This window comes from Mobula birostris, chromosome 3 (assembly GCF_030028105.1).
Source record: "Mobula birostris isolate sMobBir1 chromosome 3, sMobBir1.hap1, whole genome shotgun sequence".
Classification (NCBI taxonomy): Eukaryota; Metazoa; Chordata; class Chondrichthyes; order Myliobatiformes; family Myliobatidae; genus Mobula; species Mobula birostris.
The window spans coordinates 145,242,868-145,270,330 of NC_092372.1; the positions used below are offsets into that span (position 1 = coordinate 145,242,868).

A 27,463-nucleotide genomic window follows, 5' to 3' on the forward strand; every position below is an offset into this window, starting at 1 on the left:
TACAAAATTTGATACAAAGTTACCATGTCATCCACCCCCAAGGTAAAATTTCTTGCATAACAACTAACCATGATTAATACTGCATGTAGGCATGGAAAATAAATCATTGATTAAAAATTTTGTTTTGAAAAATGATATTTTCCAAACCCTATTAGATGAAGTTGTATCTCAATGCCACAAATTTTACTACAAAAGTGGTACAAGTGTCCTAATAAAATATACTTGATGTGAAAATTCAGATATATAATTCAAGTAACATTGAATTCCTAATGCACCTGAAAGTGCACAACTTGGCAAGACCGAAAATAACATGTTGTTGCGTTGATGTATTCCACATAATCAAAGAACGGACATGAAGATGCCAATTACACAACACAGAAATGGGTACTTCTGCCCAACTACACTGATCTGGGCAGACACTCAGCACATGAAAAGTAAGACTGACCATTGAGTTTGTCCCATCAAACAAGTGGAGTAATTTCATAGCCAGTGGCACTGCTAACTCCCAAGAGTGGTAAACACAAAAGGGCTGAACTATTTAAGAAAAGCTCTTGGAAATTCTTATCTCAATAGAATCAAGCAAATTTCAGCTGGTTGTCATTGTCAGGAGAAAAACAGAATTTAATCTAACAAACTCTTCTCAAGGTTCTGACTTGTACAGGTAAAAATTATAACCAATGTTTCAATGACAAACTCTGCCATCTTCTTCAGGGATGATGCCTGGGTATGTCTAGTCCAGTGGTATTAATATCCCCGAAGTCCGTCCCCCCCGATTGGTCAGTCCTTGTCCAATCAGGTTTCGCTCTCCCACCCAGCTTACAATTGAATTCCAGTTATTAAACCAAGTCCTTTGACTTGGTTAAAACTCTTTTCTTCTAGTTTTATTTCAATGGCTTCCTTTACCATGCGGTCCCATCCTGGTGATCCTTCCAGAAACTGTGGAAATATGGGGAGGACAGACGGTAGTGATAGGTTCCTCCTCATTGTTCGGTTTCTTGGTTTTTCTGTCAGTCCTCTTAAGGACCAGATCAATTTCCTTCACCTTGTAGCCATTCCATAAAAACGCTGTGCGTAATCATCTTATTTCATTGTGGAGACTCTCAATGTCTGAAATAGCTTTTGCACGGTTAATCAAAGAAGAAAGGACCGTTCTACATTGGGAAGCATGGTGGTGGCTGTTATTGTTGAGGTACAAGTCTGTGTGAGTGGGTTTCCGATATACATCATGTCCAAGGCTACCATCCGTGTTCCACTGGATTAGAACGTCCAGGAACGGGTGGTAACCATTTTTCTCCATCTCCATCGTAGATTAAATGTTTGGATGTATACTGTTCAGATGGTGGTGGAACTGTTGGAGTGCCCGGAGTCCATGAGGCCACACTACAAAGATGTCATCGATGTATCTGAAGAAGCATTTGGGGGGTAACGGCGATGAACTCAGAGCCCTCTCCTCAAAGTCCTCCATGTAGAAATGAGCAATAACCGGCAAAAAGGGCGATCCCACAGCCACTCCATCATGATAAATCCTACATTTGTGTCCAATGAGGAGTAGATTTTTTTAAAAATTCTACTGAATGTACACAGCTTCTGTAACTAACAAGGAAATTAACATGACTGCCTCTTAGGTAAGATGAACATGGAGCTATGAAGACCATCAGATGTCACCATCCACTCTAATGAATAGAGAAGATATTTGACTGCCCAGTGGTGCAACATTGGAGATATTTCATAAGAATAAAAACAAACCAGAAAGCTACAAAAGAGAAAAGCCCATTAAGCTACATCTACACAAGTTCATTTAGAATTAGTTATCTTCTCGTTTCATTGATGGGGTGTTTAAGTTATTTCCCCATTAGTAATAGCAAATACTTCTAGAACCTTCAACATACTTCTATCCAGCTCTCTTCTGCAAAAGTGTCAAATAATCTTGAATCAACTATGGCTTACTTTAACACCAACTGAAACAAAATTGTGGATTCTACACATACCTTTCAATTTTATTTTTGTTGTACACATTTTTATGACTTTCTTTGTTATGATAAATTGAGACAACAGGGCATAAGTGTTCACATTCTCAAAGAGTGCAAGGAAAATTAAATCAGCTCTAGGTACTTAATGAAAAGCCTTGCATTGAAAGTTGCAACATGCTTGCCATTATGAGACTAAAATCAAATTGTTTGTATGACTCAACAATCCTATTTTGTGGGACAAATGATTGTTCAGCAAATAATCAGAAAAAAAACCTGAACAAGCCAGAATCTCACATGGGTTTATAATAATTATATAAAGTCTTTGCTTTACATAAGTTTTCCAGTCAGAGGAAAAATGCTTTTACAAACACCTAAAGAATAGATGAACAGCTGATGGACAAAGAATATAGGAAAATCCTAAGAATTCACATGGCAAGGCACAGAAAATGCTCTTCTATTCCAATATGTCCTCATTGTGAAATGCTAAGATTTCCCTTCACCAAGATTTTGCTACCTGGACTAATAGGCCATAGACAGAGGGGTAATTAGGCAAGAAAGAAAACTATCTCACTGTAAATGAGCACAAACAAACAGACAGAACTAAAAATGCTCTTTGTTATCAGGGTGGAGGCTTCATTTCCTAAAGGAGCCTGCAACATCACAGTACATATGACTATCAGCCTAACACTGCTATTGGATCCTTGTTAGGAAGCATTCCAATCCCAGTATGCCACAATTTCTTTGGTACCACAATAAAGCAAATATACCAGGGCAAAAACAAAACAGTGAAATATGGTTTAAGTTTTGTTTTAAGGTAAACAAAGTAAGATGGTAAAACTGCAATCACAAGTTTTTCTAACAGTTATGGGCAAGTAATTTCTTCTAAAACTGTGATCACAAGTTCTTCTAATAGCTATGGGCAATTAACTATTCAAGGAGCTTTCATGAGATCATATCTCAATTTGGAGTGAATAGTGAAGTACAAAGACAGGGCAAGAAAAAGTGGAAAAAAATGCTGAAACCAAAGGTTTCAATGGGATGCTTACAAAATACAAGAATTACATTGCAAGAACTTGATTTAATTTTTCCTCCTCACACATGCATTTTCTTCCAGGGACCAATGCTAAACTTGCCTCTGAGAAGAAAGAGCAACAAGGTACCTATGGATATCTAGTAGAAGATTTTAAAATATATAATTATGAGCCAAATTTGTGAACACAGAGAGGCACCAAGACCATAAGACTTAGGAGCAGAATTAGGCTATTCAGCCCATGGAATCTGCTCCACCATTCTATCATGGCCGACCCTGGATCCCACTCAACCTCATGCAGCTGCCTTCTCGCCATATTCTTTGATGCCCTGACCGATCAAGAAACTATCAACTTCCGCCTTAGATATACCCATGGACTTGGCCTCCACTGCAGTCTGTGGCAGAGCATTCCACAGATTTACTACTCTCTGGCTAAAAAAATTCCTCCTTACCTCTGTTCTAAAAAGGTTGCCCCTCAATTCCGAGGCTGCGCCCTCTAGATCTAGATACCCCCACTATAGGAAACATCCTCTCCACATCCACTCTATCTAATCCTTTCAACATTTGGAAGGTTTCAATCAAAAACACACGCATTCTTCTAAATTTCAGTGAGTACAGGCCCAAAGCTGCCAAACGCTCCTCATATGTTAACTCCTTCATCCTTTATCAGAAATGTGAAGGAGAAAAGCAGCTTGTTAGGCTGCAGGGTGGGGCAGGGAATTGGTTCCAATAGGATAAACAGCAGTAACCATGAGGATAAGCTGTAAACAAGGTCATCTGTCCATGGAGTAAATGGGGGCAGTAGACCAAAGAATGCAGGAGTGTGAAATGCAGACATGCCTGACAGATCTGGCCGAGTATATCCTGCATTTCCAGAGAATAAAAAAAAAGAACTAAAATAAACAAACTGAACCAATATCTCAGTTAGATGAATGATACAGACGGAAATAAAGCTGGCTGACATAGAATTCAATATTAAGTGGTATATCCACCTCCCCCATCCTTCCTGCAACTTAACAAGCTTCTTCTTATTTCTTCCATGTTCTGAGAAAGGGTCTTGCCTTGAGAGGTTACATCCATTTCTTTCCCCACAAATGCAACCTGACCTGCTGAATATTTCCAGCATTGTCTGATTTCATTTTACTTTTTCAGCATATGCAGTCTTTTTTTGGTAATATATAAACCTGGGCATTTGTCACACACTCACATCAAAGTAAACATTCTACCTGATACCAAAATAACCTGTTAATGACATCATAGGAATATCTTCAATGCAGGTAAAGTTTACTGGAGATGTGTAAAGCAATATATTTTGGAAAGGAATGAGGGGTCAGGATGAATGGTGAAATAAAGATCCAAGTACTTAACTTTCCAAACATGCAAGTTTTCACAGATAACACAAAGTACAGCAGTATTCTTTGGAATAAGAAGTCAGAGTAACAATCTGCTCCATTGATCATAGACAATGAATGTGCAGTATAAATTCACCAGTATCACTCCAGGAACAAGAAACTTAGCCTTTTCTGTTCCAATGAAAACTGTACAAGAAATGACTTGAGAGAAAAAAAACTAGCCTCTAATATTCAGAAAGGTAGAGTAGGTATGAACAGGAATTACTGTAAAAGGGAATTTACATTGTAAATCTGTATATGCCGTAAAGGAAAAAAAGAAAATCCTATTAAATGTCACAAAGAATTAAGAAAGCAGATTGGAAGAGAGTTTTCACATGCAATTATTAACATAGGAAAAAGAAGCATTAACCAGCGTTGGCTTCACCAATCATGAGTAACTTTTTCTTTCCAACAGCTTAACCCTTCATTCCCTTAATATCCAAAATTCCATCTGATCTCAGTCTTGAATATACTCAAATGACCAAGCCTCCTTGTCAGAGAACTCCAAAGATTCAACACCCCTTAGGTAAAGACTTTTCTTCTCATCTCAATTCTAAATGGATCAACTCTTACTTTGATATTGTGACCCTTATTATAGGCATCCCAGCCTGAGAAAACATCAACTCTCTGGCTACTTTGTCCTGGTTCTTCAAAAACTTTCTTTGCTTCAATGAGATGATCACTGGGGTGTGGAATATTTCATCACAACAAACAGCTGAAGCAGAAACTCCATATATTTGAAGCAGCTGACATTTGAAGCATAAGATGACAAAAAGATGTGGGGTTACTTTTAGATTACTTTAGCTAAAAAAAAAAAAAAGCAGACCCTAATCAAAGTGTGTGGCCATCTTCCAGGTTGCAGATTTCTCAGGTCCATAAGAGAGTGTACTTAGAAAGCTGTCCAACAAAGTTTATATCAATTGATTGGGTGCCAAAACCTTGAATAAAGATAAGGCAGTGGCTAAAGAGGGGGACATCAATATAAAAGATGTATTGGTATCTTGTAAGAGAAGCCTCATATAGATATCATGTCCAGAGCCTGGGTTATTGTAGTTTAGTTTAAACACCATTAACACTATGTTAAGTTCTGTAACCATGAAAGTACAAATGAAGAAAGAATGACCAAACTCATCGCTAATTCAGAATGATAAGTTAGTGGAAAACGTTTGTTAGGAGCTAAATGAAAGGAAATCAAAAACGGGGCAAAATAGAACGTGCTTATCTGAAGCATTGTAATAAATTAAACCAGGACTATAGAGCAAAGGAACCAAATTACAAATTAGTGACAGGTAAAATAAGGACTGATAAGTACCTGTGTTTGGATTAGGACTGTGGACGAGATATCTCTGGAGCAACTTAAAAGGATAATTCATTGCTGTGGGATATCTGCATAATGAAGAGCTAGATGAAAAAAATATAGGCTCCTTTATATTTCCTCTCCTTCCTGGAGTCATACCCATGGAAGACAAACCTTAACTTTCATGGGGAAATATAGGGACAAATATAATAACCATCAAAGATTAAACCAGAATTGCATTCAAAACTTAAGAAAATACTTGACATATGGCAGGTTGAAAAAGGCAAATCAGTTAAAGTATAATCAGTTTGTTAAGTGCCAACATAATGACGACTGTCTTGAGAGGGAGACAGCAAAAGGAAAAAGGGTAAAGCAACATTAATTAAGGGAAAATTGGTATTTATTGAAACTAGGTTTGTCTGATCTCAATTCAGAAATAATTAGGTACCTTTACCGTTCTGGGAACAAAGATATGATCCAGTGCATTTGAAATTCTCTTACACAATGGATAATTTTGTGAACTTTGTGATCACTTTCAAAGTCAGCACTGGGGAGAAAATGTGGTCAGCAACTCCATGCAGAATGCACTCAAGGAAATTGTAACGCAGACCTTTAAGCACATATCATCCCTAAGTTACCAATCCTTACTTGTCTCTGGATGTCTGCATTCCACTGGATAACATACAAACAACAGCAGTTCAAACTGCCGTCTTCTCAAAACACCAACAGGGTGGGTTGCTGTAATGCTTTCCCTAGTTCCACCGCTTAGTAGATTTCCCCAGTCACTCTATGGACATTAGAACTGCTATGATTACTCTCTACTTAAATTGTAAGTACTTCTGCAAATCTGAGCAGTGGGAGCAAAAACATCACAAAGTACGTTACTGTGAAGATGAGGCTGAGGAGTAATGGTAGATGAATCCATCGGACAGATCTTCATCCTCAGCACCCACAGGAGTACACACACCTATCGCAATTTCAATGGGACAAAAACTGGTCAGGTTCGGTGTTCTGCCTAGCCCACTGTGGCACCAAGAAAACTGGCCCCCGTGCTGCCCCCCACCCCATTCCACACCTTTGCTAAGAAACACCCACAGAATGACTTTGGCAGCTTCAGGTTCCTAAATGGTGATACTCAGTGGTGTAATCATCTGTTTTTAGTACTGCTATCTGCCACCTCAAATGTTTTATGTTCAAAACTAAGTGCAGTATTTCTAACAGCACAATAAAGGATTTACAATTTTTCCCTAAATACAGCAGCAATAATTCCTCCCATTGATTTTAGACCAATATTGTTCAGTTTTGACAATAGAGCCTACCAAATTATCCTGAACAGAACCAGAATATTCACACATGACTTATCTATTTGTCTACTGAATTGCACAGATCATTACTTCTGCACACTTATATAGCATTTTGCAATGAAGCCCATTTTACTGCGCTGTCTGAATCTACATACAGGTGATCAATGGAACCAAAGTCACAAATTCCTTTCAGTCCCATTGTGAAGCCTATACTCTCACCTTTTTCCCTGTCATATTGAAGGTCTTCTCCTGAGCATGGGCTTCCCTCCTGAGATCCAGTGGGGTAGAAGGGAGAGACACATGGTGAATGGCTGCTGCAGCTACTGCTGCGTTCTTGCACAGAGGGTGTCTGTGTGTCAATACTGCGAGTACTGCTGCTGCGATAGTGGGAAGGGAAAGGTGCTCGGTGGCCATCAGGAATCTCCAAGGGCTAGAATATAAACAAAAAGGGCGATATTATTGTAACAGCAGCGGCAAATGTTAATATTAATTTTCCATAAAATTCAATTCCATAAGCCTACTTGCAAGAACTCAGAGCTTGAACACGCAGAGTATGCAATAAAAGGTATGTACTGCCATGTGAGTTAACTCAGGTTCCGGCTGATGTATTTATTCAAAAAGTTATTGATATTCCATTATATTTTAACCTTTTAGCGTACAAAAAAAGCAAACGCAGCACATTCTGGAGAAACAACTTGCGTCCATTAATTTTAGCTCTAATGGATATCAAAGTTGAAGGTAAATTGATTCTCAAAGAACGTATACGTTCTGTGGCCACTTTATTAGGTACACCCATACACCTCATTAATGCAAATATCTAATCGTCCAATCGTGCAACTCAAAGCATAACATGCAGACATGTTCAAAAGGGTCAGTTGTTGTTCAGACAAAACATCAGAACGGGGAAGAAATGTGATCTAAGTGATTTTGACCGTGGGATGAATGTTGGTGCCAGACAGGGTGGGGTGGTTTGAGTATCTCAGAAACTGCTGGGATTTTTATGCACGACAGTCTTGAGTCTACAGAGAATAGTGCGAAAAACAAAAAACATCCAGTGAATGCCTTATTATTAAGAAAGGTCAGAGGAGAATTGTCAGGCTGGATCAAGCTGACAGGAAAGCGACAGTAACTCAAATAACCCCACATATACAGCCGCAGTGTGCAGAAGAGCATCCCCGAACGCAAAACACATCAAACTTTGAAGTGGATGGGCTAAAGAAGCAGAAAGCCATGAACATAGACTCAGTGGCCACTTTATTAGGTACAGGGGTTACCTGATAAAGTGCCCACCAAGTGTATGTCACCATATACTACTCTGAGATTCATTTTTTTCCAGCCGCTAACAATCGATACAAAGGAACAAAATAGAATCAAAGAAAAACTCCTCAAGGACAGACAAACAACCAATGTGCAAAGGAAGACACAAACAGTGCAAATCCAATACAAACAATAATAGTGATAGATCAATAAATAATATCGAGAACAAGAATTGTAGAGTCCTTGAAAGTGCTTCCATAGGTTGTGGAATCAGTTGAGTGTTGAGATGAGTGAAGTTATCCACACTGGTTCCGGAGCCCGATGGCTGAAGGGTAATAACTGCTCCTGAATCTGAAGGTGGGGAACCTAAGACTCCTGTACTTCCTTTCTGCCAGCAGCAGCAAGGAGACAGATGACCTGGATGGTGGGGATCCTTATTGATGGCCTCTGCTCTCTTGCAGCAATGCTCCTTGTAGATGTGCTCAGTGGTGGGGAGGGCTTTTCCTGTGATGGACTGGGCTGTACACACTTCTTTTTGTCTGCCTTTCTGTTCTTGGCCATTGGTGTTTTCGTACTAACTGTGACGCAACCAGTCAGGATACTCTTTACTGTGCATCTATAGAAGTTTCTCAAAGTTTTCGATAACATGTTGTATCTGCGCAAACCTCTAAGGAGAAGCTCTGCCATGTCTTCTTCGAAATGGCACTAAAGTGCAGGTCCTAGGACAGATCCTATGAAATGATAACACCAAGGAATATAAAATGACTGACCCTTTCTACCTCCGATCCTCTGGTGAGGAGTGGCTCACGGACCTCTGGTTTCCTCCTCCTGGAGTCAATAATCAGCTTTTTGGTAAGAGGTTGTTGTTGTGGCACCATTCAACAAGACGTTCAGTCTCCCTCCTTTATGCCCATTGGTCACATTTGATTTGGTCAACAACAGTGGTGTCATCATCAAACTTAAACATGGCATTGGAGTCCTCACAGTCACAACTATAAATTGAACCCCAATGGCTGGTGCTATAGAGTGTAACGCTAACTACTATGCTAGTATGTAGGATTGTAGTTTGGCATACTACAGTGCTGAATTTGCTACAAAATTTGATTTGTAAATCATTAAAACTGTAAAAGGATTCAAATCAATGTTCATGATTCCTTCCAATTCAGTTTACTGATTCGTAAACCCATATACCACTGCACTTGGGATGAATGTATTTTCTTTCTGGAAATGTACAGGGTAAATGTTGGAAGATAGTTTCACTGTCAAATGGGCAATGTACCGAATGTTACAGCCTCAAATATTAAGTTCATTATTTGAAAACTCCTGTATCTGTGAGGAATATTTAAAGATTAGGTGATGATAAATGCATAATGTAAATGATCACCAATGATGTTTACATTTTATCCCATAGCTTTATAACTACCATACTCATTTATAAATGAGAAAGGCTTTGAGCACCATTCTTTGAGGATACCAAAGATTATATCTGATCTCCACGTAAACCAAGTTCCACATTACAACATAGTCAAGTTCCATTCAATTAAGACAAGCAGATTGAAGTTTCACTAGCAATGCTGTCTATCAACCAAAACACATCAAAATCCATTAAATACAGAGGGAATCAAAACTTGCCTGAGATGTAAGCAATAAAGTCAATTCAAACACTTCCCTAATAAAAGGAGCGCCTCTACTTCCTAAGGAGTTTGAGAAGATTCCACTTGACATCTAAAACTTTGCTGAACCTTTCTAGATGTGTGGTGGAGAGTATATTGACTGGCTGCATCACAGCCTGGTACAGAAACACCAATGCCCTTGAACGGAAAAGCCTACCAAAAGTAGTGGATACGGCCTAGTCCGTCACGGGTAAGGTCCTCTCCACTATTGAACCCACACACATGAAGCTTTGTCGCAGGAAAGCTGCATCCATCGTCAGGGTAGCTCACCGCCCAGGTCATGCGCTATTCTCACTACTGCCATCAGGAAGGTGATACAGGAGCCTCAGGACTCACACCACCAGGATCCTGAACAGTTACTACCCCTCAACCATCAGGCTCTTAAACCAGAGGGGATAAAGGTCACTCAACTTCACTTGCCCCATCATCGAAATGGACTCACGTTCAAGAACTCTTCATCTCATGTTCTCCATATATTTTATTTATTTATTTATTATTATGTCCCTTTTTTTTTTTTGCTTTTGTGTTTGCGTAGTTTGCTGTCCTTTGCAAACTGATTGTCTGCCCTGCTGGATGTGGTCTTTCATTGATTCTGTTATGTTAATTAGATTTATTAAGTATGTCCACAAGAAAATGAATCTCAGGGTTGTATATGGTGACAAATACAGTATGTCCTTTGATAATAAATTTACTTTGCACTTTACGTATGACCATTATTCTATAAACTCTTTGACCTCCAGTATGGCATCAATGCATGCAGGTGGCACAAAACAATGCAATGACATGTGGTGTAATTTCTATCAAAAGCTGTGGGAGGCAGAAGTGATTTACAGTATTAATTAAACATTAACCATGCTCATCAATGGTGCAAAAATGCATAAAGTATGATACACGTATGATATTTATAGTCTCACTAAATCCTAAATAGTAACAGCCCTACAACTACGTATGCAGTGGATAACATGACCAATTGTACTGTACATCCACATGAATTTTTTTAATAATGCATTTAATTAATGGACTCCAAATGTATTTAAAATTTAATTTGACAAAGCAGACACTTTAAAATGGAGATAGTGTTAAAAGGCAAAACAATCCCATTGTGCCAATAACAGCCTGTGTACTATATGCTCAGGCTCTTGTTGATCCTTCGGGAACTGTAGTATTACCTCTCTCCAATGCTTTCCCTCAAGCCTCAGCCATCCCCTGACACCGAGCCAGGTATATTCTCCAACATCAACTCATTTAAAAATGAGTTCCTGTTATAGAGTCAAAGACCTGTTCAAGCACATAAACAGGCCCCTAAGGTCCACACTGACCATGATGCCTATCTGTGCTAATCTCATTTGCCCACATTAAGCCCGTATTCCTAGACTACTTTACTATTCATGAACCTGTCCACATTTATCCTAAACATTGTAACTGTGTCTGCCTTCAGAACCTCAATAGTAGCTCATTCCATATACTCACCACCTTGAGTGAGAAACAATGATCAGATCACCTTTAAATTTCTCATCTTCAACTTTAAACTTAGGCACTTGCATTTAAAAAGACTAGAAAAGACCTTCTACCCTTGGAAAAGTACTATCTACCCTATCAATGCCTCTTATAAATTGATAACATTTTTACCTAACAGGACATTTGGTTGGCTTTGGAATGTAGGAACAGGTGTAGCACTTGTTCCACTTGCAAGGATAAGTGTCAGGAGGGAGATCAGTGGGGGAGGGACGAATGGACAAGGGAGTCACGTAGGGAGTGATCCCTGCATCAAGCAGGAAGTGGGGAGAGGGAAAGATGTGCTTGGTGGTGTAATCCTGTTGGAGACACCATCTCCATTGCATTGTACTGCTGCCGCAAAGATGACAAATTTCATGACGTATGCAGGTGATGGTAAACCTGATTCTGATAATTCTGAGAAGCAGCAGGCATTCCAAAGCCAACCAAATGTCCTGTTAGATAAAATGTCAAGCCCTGAAGAGATAGGACAATGCAGTCTTAGCAGGTACAGTCAATCATTGTACAGATGCACCAATGTAGAGAAGGGACTTCCTTTATATTGCCTGTCATAGCTGCAACCATACTCTCGTTGGGATTCCAAGTTGCAGTTGTACAAAACATTTGTCAGGAATACTGGGAGTACTGTTACTGCACTACAAGAAGAACGTAGAAAATGCGCAGAAGAGATTCACTAGGAATGAAGAGCAGGAGTCATAAGGAACAATTGAATGGGCTGGGTGTATTCTGAATGGAATGTAGCATCTTTCTTTCTCCAGTCCTGCCAAAGGGTCTCAGCACACAAGGTCTCCACTGTATTTTTTTTTCTATAGATACTGCCTGGCCTGCTGAGTTCCTCCAGCATTCTGTATACGTATTAAATAAGTAGTGAGGTAGTGTTTATGGGTTCAATCTCCATTCAGAAACTGGATGGCACAGCGGAAGAAGCTGTTCCTGAATCATTGCGTATGTGCCTTCAGGTTCCTGTACCTCCTTCCAGATGATAGCAATGAGAACAGGATACATGCTGGGTTCTGGAGTTCCTTAATGATGGATGCCGCATCACTCTTTGAGGCATCGCTCTTTGAAGATGTCCTGGATACAACAAAGGATAGTGCCCATGATGGAGCTAAGTTTACAGGTCTCTGCAGCTTATTTCGATCCTGTGCAATAGCCCCTCACCTCCGCCCACCCCAATACCAGACAGTGATGTAGTCAGTTAGAATGCTCTCCATGGTACATCTGTGGAAGTTTGTGAGTGTCTTTGGTAACATACCAAATCTTCTCAAACTCAATTGATCCCAATTAGAAAATCACTTCCTCAACATAAATGATAGTGCTTTAAATAGAAACTGAAGATGTTTCTTGCTCTACCTAACCATACACGTTTCTATTAGGAAGCTGGAGATTTGATGAAATCTGATAGGAGAAAAAAAAACCAGTGCCAGCAAAAACTGTAGCAAAAGTATCTTATAGAAGATGGGATTAGAAGCTGGCCCGAACCATTCACATCAAGTGGTTGTGCAAGAATCCAGTGACATTAAACTATTTAGTTATACTATGTGACATAAGGAAAGGTGCCAATACATGCAAATCTAAACACTACTGAATACCACTGCACATGAGATTACATAATGGGTTGCAGGCATATAAAAGCTAAAAGCATGCTCATTGGTGTAGGATAGGCACAATGGGAAATGGCAGCTCCCAATCAGAATTAGTTCTTTTAAAATCACTGTCTTATTTGTCATGAAATTTGTTGTTTTGCAGCAGCCATACAGTGAAAATTATGGTAATTACTATAAATCACAAAATAAATAGTGCAAATAAAGGAACATTAAGACAGCATCCATGGGCTCATTGACCATTTGATGACTGAGAGGAAGAACCTGAATCACAGAGTGTGGGTTTTCAGGTTCCGATACCTCCCCCACCCCCCAATGGTAGTGACAAGTAGGGGGCATATCTTGGATGGTGAGGAGAACTCTGCCTGTAATGGAGCTGTTTACAACTCACTGAGACCTCTTGTGATCCTGTGCATTGGAGCCTCCACATCAGGCTGTGATACAGCCAGCTAGAATGCTCTCCCGCATACATGTACAGAAGTTTGCAACAGTCTTTGATGATGTACGAAATCCTTTCAGATTCCTAAAAAGGTAGAGCCACTGGTGTGTCTACTGCATGACTATATCAACAGGATGAGCCCAGGGCAAATCCTCACAGATGTTAACCTGTTTATCCTTCAACAGGAAAACAGTCAGGGTTATAACAGCCATGGAGTTTTCTTTACCTCCTCGGCTAAGTCGTCTCTCCAAAGGTGAACAGTGATATATTACATAAAGCATAACAGCTATGTGGCTTCATCATCAGCAGAAAGACAGGGAAAATCAAACTCCTTGTGTCATAGTTACACAATACCTCCAAGGAATCTAGAGGTCCAGTACCTGCAAAAATAAACATGGCAACGATGCAGATGTAACATTTCCCTAGCTAATCTAAACAGTCTGATGACAACTAATGGCATTTCTGGTGAGATCTTCTTTCATCTCTCATTCAAATGGGTCACGTGGGCATGCGTGTCTACATTTTCAATTCGGAGACATTATTTGTCCCATGATAGATAATGATCTGTCCTAACTATTCACCTTGAACAGCTACGTTTCAGCAACCAATGGATGTCGTGTCCAATACAAACATCTTATTAAGCAACAAGCTACTAAAGCTTGCAACCAGCCACCAATCTTAGAACATGGAGGGGGATAACTAATAAAATAGATCATAGTAAAAGTCATGACCAATCAGATATGGCAACCGTAGGAGAATCCCATTGGAAGGACACAATGAACAGTTCCTCTCCTGTAAATTCAATCATCTGTAGGAATGACCATTTACATTTGAGCCCCATTTATTCAGGATACAGTCCTGGTTTAAAACAGTGTTGGTGCTAAACCTTCACAGCTCAATGCCACTGAACAGACAGCAAACAGAAATAAATGGATGGAGCCCTACTTCTCGCAGGGAATATCGTAAAAGTGAAATGAGAATTCAGTTTTTACTGTGGCTTAAGGGATATGATCAGTTTGATTATTGCATCTATATTGAACAATTTTAATCTTGCATATATAGTGACTTTTCTAAAAAAAAACCTCAGAATTTAATTGAAAGCAATTGAATTTCAATTGCTTTCAATTAAATTCTGAGGTTTTTTTTAGAAAATTATCAATTCCTTTGCCCATCCAAAATAACTATTGAAATATACATAAAATTATCCAAGGTGCTGCTCCAATTAGAAAGAGAAGAAAACCATTCAGGTATCATCACAAATGAGAAAACCTGTAGAAGCCGGAAATCCAAAGCAATACACACACACACACACACACACATTGCTGAAGCAACTCAACGGGCCAGGCAGCATCTACGGAAAAGAGTAAACAGTCGACGTTTTGGGCCGAGACCTTCATCAGGACGGAAAAGGGGGAGGAGAAGTCAGAGTAGGAGGTGGGGGGAAGTAGTACAAGGTGGCAAGTGATAGATGAAACTGGGAGAGGGAGGGGGAGGGGTGAAGTTAGGAGCTGGGATGTTGATTGGTGAATGAGGTAAAGGGCTGGAGAAGCGGGGGGAATCAGATAGGAGAGGGCAGAAGACCATGGAAGAAAGGGAAGGAGAGGAGAACCAGAGGGAGGTGATGGGTAGGTAAGATAAGGTGAGAGAGAAAACAGAAATGGGGAATGGTGGTGGGGTGGCAACTACTGGAAGTTCGAGAAATTGATGTTCATATCATCATGTTGGAGGCTGCCCAAACAGAATATAAGGTGTTGCTCTCATTGCGGCAGTACAGGAAGCCATGTCCAAATGGAAATGGGAAGTGGAATTGAAATGGGTGGCCACTGGGAGATCCCACTTTTTCTGGCGGAGCGTAGGTGCTCAGCAAAGTGGTCTCACCAATATACAGGAGGCCACACCGAGAGTGGAAGTTATGAAGAATTATGTGCTGGACATAATTGGGGTGGAAAGTGAAGACAAGAAAAATCCTATCCCTGGTGTGGCGGTGGGAGGATGGGGAGAGGGCAGATGTGTGCGAAATGGAAGAGCTGTGGGTAAGGGGAGCGTTGATAGTGGAGGAAGGGAAGCCCCCTACTTTGAAGAAGGAGCACATCTCAGTACATCTGAAATAAAGGGTCTCATCCTGAGAACAGATGCTGCAGAAGCAAAGGAACTGAGAGAAGGGGATGGCAATTTTTACGAGTCTAACACTCGCTTCGCCTGGCGGCTTAATAGGGGGTGATAACCCCCTGCCCGGCCAAAATTAAGAAATCTCGTTTGGGTGGATGCTGTGCGATGTGCCCTTGTTACAAATCAGTACCCCAAAATAACAAACAGTACACAATATGTGATTAAACTTTATAACTCTTACTTTGACTATATGGTTAGCAGAGAAACAAAATATAAAAGAAAAAGGGCCCAAATCTTATTAACGCAAACAACAAGAATTCTGCAGATGCTGGAAATTCAAGCAACACACATCAAAGTTGCTGGTGAACGCAGCAGGCCAGGCAGCATCTGTAGGAAGAGGTGCAGTCGACGTTTCAGGCCGAGACCCTTCGTCAGGACTAACTGAAGGAAGAGTGAGTAAGGGAATTGAAAGTTGGAGGGGGAGGGGGAGATCCAAAATAATAGGAGAAGACAGGAGGGGGAGGGATGGAGCCAAGAGCTGGACAGGTGATAGGCAAAAGGGATACGAGAGGATCATGGGACAGGAGGTCCCGGAAGAAAGACAAGGGGGGGGGGGACCCAGAGGATGGGCAGCGGGTATATTCAGAGGGACAGAGGGAGAAAAAGGAGAGAAAAAGAACTCGTTGACTTTATTAACTTTGCCTCCAACTTTCACCCTGCCCTCAAGCTTACCTGGTCCATTTCCGACACCTCCCTCCCCTTTCTAGATCTTTCTGTCTCTGAAGACAGCTTATCCACTGATGTCTACTATAAGCCTACTGATTCTCACAGCTATCTGGACTATTCCTCTTCTCACCCTGTCTCTTGCAAAAACGCCATCCCCTTCTCGCAATTCCTCCGTCTCCGCCGCATCTGCTCTCAGGATGAGGCTTTTCATTCTAGGACGAGGGAGATGTCTTCCTTTTTTAAAGAAAGGGGCTTCCCTTCCTCCACTATCAACTCTGCTCTTAAACGCATCTCCCCCATTTCACGTACATCTGCTCTCACTCCATCCTCCTGCCACCCCACTAGGAATAGGGTTCCCCTGGTCCTCACCTACCACCCCACCAGCCTCCGGGTCCAACATATTATTCTCTGTAACTTCCGCCACCTCCAACGGGATCCCATCACTAAGCACATCTTTCCCTCCCCCCCCCCCGCATTCCGCAGGGATCGCTCCCTACGCAACTCCCTTGTCCATTCGTCCCCCCCATCCCTCCCCACTGATCTCCCTCCTGGCACTTATCCGTGTAAGCGGAACAAGTGCTACACATGCCCTTACACTTCCTCCCTTACCACCATTCAGGACCCCAAACATTCCTTCCAGGTGAGGCAACACTTCACCTATGAGTCGACTGGGGTGATATACTGTGTCCGGTGCTCCTGATGTGGCCTTTTATATATTGGCGAGACCCGACGCAGACTGGGAGACCGCTTTGCTGAACATCTACGCTCTGTCCGCCAGAGAAAGCAGGACCTCCCAGTGGCCACACATTTTAATTCCACATCCCATTCCCATTCTGACATGTCTATCCACGGCCTCCTCTACTGTAAAGATGAAGCCACACTCAGGTTGGAGGAACAACACCTTATATTCCGTCTGGGTAGCCTCCAACCCGATGGCATGAACATTGACTTCTCTAACTTCCTCTAATGCCCCACCTCAACCTTGTACCCCATCTGTTACTTATTTTTATACACACATTCTTTCTCTCACTCTCCTTTTTCTCCCTCTGTCCCTCTGAATATACCCCTTGCCCATCCTCTGGGTCCCCCCCCCCACCTTTTGCCACTTTAGAGGATGTTATGGCTCATCACCAATATTCCATCCTGTCTGCCTATCATGCAATGCACATTACAGACACTAGTCTGTGACCAAGAGCTATATTATGACCATTACCTTAGTCAGATAATGTATAGAAATAAAAAGCTATTCAGGAAGTGAAGGTTGCTAAGTAAACAAACCAAATTCTTAACTTAAATTCCATGTGCAGAATTAGTCAGTCTTAAACACAGGCAGCAATGAATTATCTCTCCTTAATTCTGAAATTATTATTTATTCCAGCTTGCAGTATTTGGAAACTAGGGACTGCAAGATCAGACAAGTGAGGCAAGATCAGAGATTGAAATGTTCACAAAACATCAGCTTTGTATTCAAAGCAAATGGAAACCTTTCAACACAGACTTTTTTTACAATGTCATTTTGTCACCAAAATAATATATATTGACTAATCAATAAAAGAACAATCACATCTGTCAATGTTGTGTGAAAATAACAGATAGTAAATCAATGAAAAATCATGTCAAATTACAAATGACACAAAGGTAATTAACTCCAAAATTATTTGAAATCAAATAAAAGACATATCCATTTTATTTTGTCTTTTCAATTATTATTAAAGCTCACAAATACTTTTCATATTTTTAGTGATTAGACTACACTACTTACTGAAAACAAAACATTTATCACACAATGTCGAAATGCAAGCCTATTTCATTCAAAATGTTAATGAAGAGCACAGAATGAAAAAATAAATTGATTTGAAAAAAAAGTGAGTTGTTACTTGAAAAAGTAATGCTTATAAAGACTAATATCCAGGACCACAATAAATCTTTAAGATAATATTTTAACAGAAGAATTAAGCTCATAATAGCTGTACTTTAAATAAGTGACATGGTGGCATAGTTGAAATTTCTCCACAACACTCCCTGCAAATCCAGACTCTTTGCTCCCTGTTCCTGGAAACACAAATGGTTAAAAAAAACAACGGTAGTTTGTTTCCTCCTCATAAGAGAAAAAAAGCAATCGCCTGCCTTCAGAAAGATAGGCAGATCAAAAGCAATTAGCTTTCAAACACAAATGAGCTTTCAAGAGACCACCCACATCCCACTGTAGAACAAGGGACAACATCAAAATGGATAATTCAAGTATAATCAGATGTTTTGAACTTTTGACAGGCTGCATCACTGTCTGGTATGGAGGGGCTACTCTACAGGACTGAAAGAAACTGCAGAAGGTTGTAAATCTAGTCAGCTCCATCTTGGGTACTAGCCTACAAAGTATCCAGGACATCTTCAAGGCGCAGTGTCTCAGAAAGGCAGCTTCCGTTATTAAGGACCTCCAGCAGCCAGGGCATGCCCTTTTCTCACTATTACCATCAGGTAGGAAGTGCAGAAGCCTGAAGCCACATACTCAGCAATTCAGGAACAGCTTCTTCCCCTCTGCCATCCGATTCCTAAATGACAATGAATCTTTGGACACCATCTCACTTTTTTAAAAATATACAGTATTTCTGTTTTTGTGCATTTTAAAAAATCTATTCAAGATACATATACCATAATTGATTCACTTATTTATTATTATTTTCTTAACGTTATGTATTTTTTCTCTCGGCTAGATTATGTATTGCAATGAACTGCTGCTGCTAAGTTAACAAATTTCACGTCACATGCCGGTGATAATAAACCTGATTCTGATTCTAGAACAAGAAAGCAGATTTCTTCATTCAAGAGGGTGCTACGTGCGTGGAACAAGCTGCCAGAAGGAGTGGTAGTTGCAGGGTCAACTGTAATATTTAAGTGAAGTTTAGATAGGTACATGGATGAAGAAGGGTATGGTCCAGTTGCTGGTAAATGGGACAAGGCAGAAGGCCAGATCAGCAGGGACTAGAAAGGCTGAAGGGTGTGCTACAGCACTCTATGACTCTAAAGTAGTCACACTGGGCCTATCTGAAGAGTATTAAGGTGGATGTCCCCAAGGCCTGATGGGATCTATCCCAAGTTATTTGAAAGGGCGAGAGAGGAGATTGCTGGGACCTTGTCAGAAATATGAAAGCACAGGTAAGGTCCCAGAGGCCTGGAGGATAGGCTACGGTGTGTTGTTGCTCTGCTTTGGAAGAGCACTGGAGACAAACTAGAAAGTTATAGGAGAGTGAACCTTACATGACAGGTAGGTAAATTATTAAAGAAGATTCTTGAGGATAGGATCTACTCACATCTGACAAAGCATAGACTTATTAAGGACAGCCAGCATGGTTTTGTGTGAGGGAGATCACTATAAACTTGACTGAGTACTTTGAGGAGGTAATGATGATGATTGATATGCGTAGGGTAGTGGATATTGTATACATGGACTTCGGTAGAGCTTCTGAGATAGCCCCGCATGGTCGGCTGCTCTAGAAGTTTAAGACATGGGGATCCATGAAAACTTGGTAGACCGGATTCAAACCTGGCCAGGCCACAGAAGATAGTGGATAATGCTCAAGAGATGTTATTCTGATTGGAGGACTATGACATGGTGTTCCATGAGGATCAGTGCTGGACTATATCTATATGATCCGGATGAAAATATAGGCGAGCTGAGATTGGAGTACAATGTCTACCAATTGGAAATCTGGGGATTGAAATGGCATATTGAGTTTAATCTGGACAAATGTGAGGGGTTGCTCTTTGGTAGGTCAAATGTAAGAGGAGAATATACTACAAGTGGCAGGAACTTGAGAGCAAATGCTGTAGAGGGATGATGGGGTGCAAGTGCATAGCTCTTGGAAAGTGGCAACACAAATAGAAAGGACAATACGGACAGCATATGACATGCTTACCTGCACTGGTCATGACGTTTGTATAAAAGTCTAGAAGTCATGTAGTGTTGTGCAGTTCTAGACACCGCATTCCAAGAAGGAAGTGGAGGTTTTGGAGAAGTTTATTAAATGATGAGAGACATGGACAGGGTAGGTAGTAAGAATTCTTTTCCCAGGGTGAAAGCATCAAATACAGGAGGGCACAGCTCTCAAGGAAAGTTCATTGTCATGTGCAGAAACAGGCACAGTGAAAAACTTTCTTGCAGTAGGTATACAGGTACAGACAACACACAATACAAATTATACATAAAATTATACCATACAGTAAAAAGACTACAAAAGCAAAAATTTAGTGCAAAAAAAACAGAATTAATAAGTCCATAGTAGTGTAAAAAGTGGCCCATAGCGTTCCACCGCTGAGGCAGGGTTTGATTGTGAAAGTAGATTGAAAAACTTATTATCTGTAGGAAAGTAGCTGTTCCTAAACCTGGTGGATTAGGACTTTAGGCTTCTGTTGCTCCTGCCTGATGGTAGCCAAGAATTGAAGGCATGCCTTGTATGATGGGGGTCCTTGATGATAAATGCTGCCTGCTTGAGGCAGTGCCTTGTATAGATGCTGTCAATGGTGGGGTGGCTTGTGCCCATAATGGATCACAACCAAGTTACTAAGAACACCAACATATTCATGATGTTGGCAGACCATAAGCAGGTGGAGAAAAAGGACTAACACAAGAATTGTTTTGACAGAGTTTACAGTTACTCCTGGCTTGCTCCAAATCCTATCAACCAAAAGGAGATACTCATCCACAACAATCACTTGTTTCCTTATGGGATTTAATACCTGATCAGTGATGGTCACCATATTACACAGGAAAATATGTATGCTTGGTTAGACTCCTAAAAGATAAAATATCAGGTCTTCTGTCTAATAACCTGATGTAGTAAACTGTACATTATTATTATTTAATAAAACATTGATTGGCTCTTTGGAGGACATGCAAGTATCAATGTCTTAATTTTGGTTTTCTTTGTTTTTGATCACCTCTGCATTTCTTTATCCACAACAACTTTTACTTGGTTTCCTCAGCCTCTTCTGGCAAAATATTCAATGAGAAATGCCTTAGAAAACAAAGGCCCTGCACATTGATGCAAGGATACCAATTGCTCTACTTCATTAGGAGTTTGAAAAGATCCGGTGCATCAAACACACTTGCAAACTGGATACTGTTGGCAGGGATGACCGACCAGGTGTGAGCCATGGTGGCAGGGCCTCCAGCATTGAGTCTGACCCGGTGGTGCAGAAGGGTGGGACGGAGAAGAGGAGATCTGTCGTCATTGGAAACACTATAGTCAGGGGAGCAGACAGGAGATTTTGTGGATGTGAGAAGGACACCTGCATGGTTTGTTGTCTCCCGGGTGCCAGGGTCCGGGCTGTCTCTCACCGGGTGCACGACATCCTGGTACGAGAGGGAAAGCAACCAGAAGCCGTATTACATGTTGGTACCAACGACATAGGCAGGAAGAGGGTTGAGGTCCTGAAGTATGAGTTTCGGGAACTACGCAGAAGGCTGAAGAACAAGACTTCAAGGGTGGTGTTCTCAGGATTGCTGACAGTGCTACGTGACAGTGATGGTAAGAAGTGGAGGAAACGGCAGTTGAATGCGTGACTGAGGAGTTGGTGTAGGGGGCAGGATTTTAGATTTTTGGATCATTGGGATCTCTTCTGGGGAAGGTGGGACCTGTACAGATTGGATGGGTTGCACCTGAACCTGATAGGGAGCAATATCCTTACAGGTGGATTTGCTAGCATGGTTCGGGAGGGTTTAAACTAATTTGCAAGGGGGATGGGACCCAGAGCATTACAGCAGTGAAAGAAGTGCATGGAGTAAAGCCAGATCTAACATATAGAGAGGCTTTGAGGAAAGAGAAGCAGAATAAAGGGTGTAAAGGTAGTGTACGGGGTCTTTCTTTTGTTACATTTAAAATGGCGACTTTGTTATGTTAATCTGGGGAATGCGGCTTTGTTGTGCTTTAACACTGAAGACAGTTTGTTTCTAACAGTTTGTTTACTTTAAAATGAGGTAACAGGGTTCTATTAGCCAATGGGTGGTTATGTATCGTTTTGTTTTCGGATACCATGCTGTATGACTGTGGACTGAGTTTTGGCGGGGAGTCGGAGGAGAGACGAGGAAGACCGCGGACGTGTGGAGAGGGTCCAGTCGATCACTAAGGGTGGTCCCGAGCCGTGAGTCGACAGAATTCGGGTGGTCGTCTGAAGTCGAATTGAGCTCCACCGGTAGCGCGCGAAGAACTTGGACTTTGGACTTTGATAAGTGTTGGCGCCTTTTTTTTTCCTTACTTTCCTCTCTGTATCAAATGTATATTAATGTCATAGAATTAGTAATATCTATAAAGTGTATTTGTTAAAATTTACTGGGTGTGCTGGCTGATGATTGATGTTTGTGATTGATTCGGGCGGCAACCGACCCTGTGGGGAGTGTTGAGGCGGGTGCTGGGCTGGATTTCCCCTAGACATACACGAGCCAATATAACTGAATGTTTCAAGTGGGGGCTACCGTCCTGGATTTGGACTTTTCGGGAAAGTTGTACTTGTCGTTGTGGTAAGTGGTGTGAAGATGGATCGAGATAAGATTGTAAGTTGGTGTGAACTGGAGGAGGTGCCGGTGAATCATGCATGTGTGGTAAGCGGGGTCGATTATCGCATTCCGGCAGAGGTACTGGTGCAAGGGTTGAGTTTGCTTAAAGGAATCGGGCAGGTAGAACTTGTAGCTAGAAGGGGTGGGAAAGAACTGGAGGCTAGCTGGATGTTGGTGCGGACGAGTGCCGACGTCATGACATTGGAACTACCAGCGACAGTCCATGCCCTAGGGGAGGCGGGGCCGTGGAGTCTCCACACTCTCCCCGAGGACGCAAGTTAGGAGGTGCCAGAGGAGGAGGAGCTAGAGGAGGCCCCCGGCCGGGTGCCCGTAGCAGGAGGTGGAGGTGGAGGTGTGGAGTGGGAAGTTTTGGCCAGGCCTCGCCCCTGCCCCCATGGGTGGGATGAGACTGCCGAGTTAACAGCTGCCATTACCTCCCTGGCGAGAAGGGTTGAGGGGCACCGCCCGAAGCTGAGAATTTTCTCAGGAGCCAGGCCCACCCCGGAAGGGGAGGATGACTATGAGACCTGGGTTGAGGATACATCCCAATTGTTAGAGGTGTGGCCAGTTTTGGATGAGAAAAAGAGACAGCGATTGGTGGAAAGCTTAAGGGGCGGGGCGGCCCGGGTGGTCCGCGATCTGAGAGCGGCATGCCCCTTGGCTTCCCTATCAGAGTGTTTGGACGCTTTGGAGGGAGTGTTTGGACTGTCAGAAGATCCCTGGCGGCATTTAGCGGAGTTTCAACGGATGGGGCAGAGAAGAGGGGAAAAGCTCTCAGACTATGCTTTCAGGCTGGAAGGAAAGCTTACGGGGTTGCTGCAACGAGGGGTAGTGAGGGAGGACGAAGTAGCGAAGTTAAGGATGAGCCAGATATGTAGCGGTTTCCGGGAGGATGACAGGGTGGCTTGGAGTGTACGGCAGTCGTTTAGGCGGAGCCCCCCTCCATCATTCGGACAGCTGATCCGAGAGGTACGGGCCGAGGAGTGTGCTTTGGGCCAACCAGGGGGCTCGGACCCTCAGGGACGGTCTTCAGCGGTTCAGGAGGTGGTAGTCGGGGTGAGACCAGAGATATCCAAGGGGTCTCCGGGGGGCCGTATCGGGAGGAGAAAGGCGGCGAGTAGTGGGTGCTATAACTGTGGGAGAGAGGGGCATTTCCGCCGGGAATGTGAGTGGCCGGGGGCGTGCTACCGCTGTAGGGAAGCTGGCCACTTGCGGAAGGATTGTTAGAGACGAGATGCGCCAAGGGGGGAGGGCCCCCGGGCCACCAAGAAGGGAGAGGTGTCGAGAAACTTAGGAGAGGCTCAGTGAGGGAACGGACTGGAGTCTCAGGAGGAACACGTTCCCAGAAAACCACTATGGAATCCCAGAAAGAACAAGCACAAATTCCTGATGGACTGGTGGGACCCCGTTGCAGCGTGTCCCTACAGATAGAGGAAACCTTTGCGAAAGCCATCCTTGACACCGGGTCGCAGGTTACCTTACTGTACCGGTCGTTATACAACAAATATCTGAAACATTTGGCAGTAACTCCGTTTAACGCATTGGAGATTTGGGGCATAAGTGATGGCTATTACCCATACGATGGATACTTGTCAGTGAGATTGGAATTTTCGGAGGGAGATGTGGGAGTATCGGAAGCCTTTGAGAAGCTGGTGTTGGTTTGTCCGGACCCGGTGGAGACCGGTGGTGCTGCCCTGTTGGTGGGGACTAACTCCCCTCTGGTGTGATGGCTCTTGGGAGCCTGTAAGAAGAAGGGGGGGGGAGAACTGTTTGGAGACCCTCTCGGTACACCCCGTGTTCCGAGCGGTGTACGAAGGAGTGAGTGACCCCCAGGGGCTGGATCCTGAGTGCAAACGAGGGACGGTGTGGTGCACTCAGGCGAGGCCTAAGGTGATACGGCCAGGGGAGGCGGCACTAGTGATGGGGACCCCCAGATTCCCCAGATAACCGCCGGGCGAGGCCCTGCTAGTAGACGCCCCCGACGACCTGGAAAGGGAGTCCCGGTTCCCGGCTGGGGCGCTGGTGAGACCTGAATTGCAGAGGCCCTCAGCTGTACAGGCACGGCGGATGGGGGTGATGGTAAGATAACGGAGAGGGAGATCACCTTTAAGCGCGGGATGCCCCTCGCTCACTTGTTCCCGGTGACGGTGATGTCCAGCGCCCCCGTGAAGCCCACTGGAAGAGAACTATTGGGAAACGGGGGGCGGCTGACCGAGGAGGCCTTTAATTTTGAAAACTCCCCTGTACTGCCGGCGTATAAGAGCAGGCTGGTGGAGAAGATGCTGAAGTTAGGGGGTGTCTTTTCTCAGGACGAGTTTGATGTAGGATGTTCCAAGAGCACTCAGCACACTATTCGGGTGACAAATGACACCCTGTTTAGGGAGAGGTCGCGGCGGTTGGCCCCAGCAGATGTGGAAGATGTGCAGCAGCACTTGCGGCAGTTGAAAGACGCAGGGATTATTGCGGAGTCCCGAAGCCCCTATGGGTCCCCCATAGCGGTGGCAAGGAAGAAAAATGGGAAGGTACACATGTGCGTGGACTATAGGACCCTGAACCGCCGCACTGTTCCCGACCAATATACGGTCCCGAGGGTGGAAGATGCCTTGGCCTGTCTGAGTGGTGCACAGTGGTTCAGTGTATTGGATTTGCGGAGTGGGTATTAACAGATTCCGATGAGTGAGACTGATAAGGAGAAGACAACCTTTATCTGCCCCCTGGGGTTTTTCCAGTTCGAATGAATGCCCCAAGGCATCTCGGGGGCCCCAGCCACCTTCCAGCGGCTCATGGAGCGGACAGTGGGGGACATGAACCTGCTGGAGGTATTGGTGTACCTGGACAACCTGATAGTGTTTGGATCTACGTTGGAGGAACATGAGGAGCAGCTGCTGAAGGTGCTGAGTCGGCTGAAGGAGGAAGGATTAAAACTTTCCCTGGATAAATGTCAGTTCGGCAAGACGTCAGTCAGTTATGTCGGACACATAATCTCGCGAAATGGAGTAGCCATCAATCTGGGTAAGATAGCCACAGTCACCACCTGGCCGAGACCTCAGAAGGTGAGTGCCTTACGCTCGTTTTTGGGGTTTTGCGGATATTACCGGCGGTTCGTGAAAGGATATGTGAAAATGAGACATCCATTGAACCAGCTGCTGTGTGGTTATCCACCTGTGGGGAGGAGGAGGAAGGGAGACCGAGGGTCGGAGGTAGGAGGATACTTGAACCCGGGAGAGCCTTTTGGATTGAGGTGGGATGATCAATGTGAGGAGGCGTTCCAATCTCTAAAAAGGGCGCTGACGCAGGCCCCAGTGTTGGCATTTGCTGATCCCCGGAAGCCGTATGTTCTACACACTGATGCCAGCTACGACGGTCTGGGGGCTGTTCTGTACCAGGAACAGGGAAACGGATTGAGGCCGGTGGCATTTGTCAGTCGGAGTTTGTCGCCATCTGAGAGAAACTATCCCACTCACAAGCTGGAGTTCTTGGCGTTGAAATGGGCGGTGGTGGACAAGTTGAGTGACTATCTATATGGGGCCCAGTTTGAGGTGAGAACTGATAACAACCCCCTCTCTTATATCCTGACCTCGGCGAAGCTGGATGCTAGTGGGCACCGGTGGTTAGCAGCCTTATCTGCCTATGAGTTCAGCCTGAAGTACCGCCCGGAGAGTCGGAACATCGATGCAGATGCCCTGTCTCGTCGGGCGTACGACGAGTCGGGCACAGCCGAGGAGTGGAAGAGTGTCCCCGCCCAGGGAGTAAAGGCCATGTGTCAAGTTGGGAGCGACGGGGAAGTAGGAGCACAGATGGGAACGGATCAGGCAGTGGATCAATTGGGGGCTGACGATGACGCGCTACCCACTGTTTACTGTAATGTGACTGCTCTGAGGAACAGGCAGCTGCCGGAGTTGAGTCCCCAGGAAGTAGAGGCGGCTCAGCGTGATGACCCAAGCATTGGCACTATCTGGTACGCGGTTAGCCAGGGTGATATGGGGCAGGTGGAGAAGGCGAAACATGCCTCCGTTCCCCTACTACTGAAGGAGTGGCCCCCGTTGAAGCTGAAGAACCACATCCTGTACCTTGTCACGTCGCCTCCGGACCACCCCCGGCGCTGGCAGCTGGTCATGCCTAAGAAGTATCGGAAGACTGTGCTCCAGGCTCTACATGATGATTCCGGGCACTTCGGGGTAGAGAAGACCTATGGATTAGTCAAGGATCGGTTTTACTGGCCCCAATGAGGGGGGAGGTGGAAGAATACTGTAAGACCTGTAGCCGTTGCATCAGAAGGAAGACCTTGCCTGCGCAGGCAGCCCCGTTATCCCACTTGCAGAGTGCGGGACCCATGGACCTGGTGTGTATGGATTTCCTGTCTATTGAGCCGGACACCAGCAATACCGCGAATGTCTTGGTCCTCACGGATCACTACACTAGATATGCGCAGGTTTTTCCTACTAAGGATCAGAAAGCGACTACAGTGGCGAAGGTGTTATGGGAGAAGTACTTTGTTCATTATGGCCTTCCCCGGCCAGGTGATCAGGGACGGGACTTCGAGAGCAGGCTTATACATGAATTGCTGGATATGCTTGGGGTTGAAAAGTCCAGAACCA

The 27,463-nt window shown here is 43.6% G+C and overlaps 1 protein-coding gene across 2 annotated transcripts in view; it reads right to left on the reverse strand.

The window, feature by feature from the left end:
- Positions 1 to 27,463, reverse strand: part of glcci1a (glucocorticoid induced 1a) — a 238,014-nt gene that overhangs the window by 35,291 nt on the left and 175,260 nt on the right. For both annotated transcript variants that reach the window (XM_072253399.1, XM_072253398.1), the window contains one exon: positions 7,212 to 7,422. In XM_072253399.1, the coding sequence (XP_072109500.1) occupies positions 7,212 to 7,422 (211 nt within the window). The remainder of the gene's footprint in view (positions 1 to 7,211; positions 7,423 to 27,463) is intronic.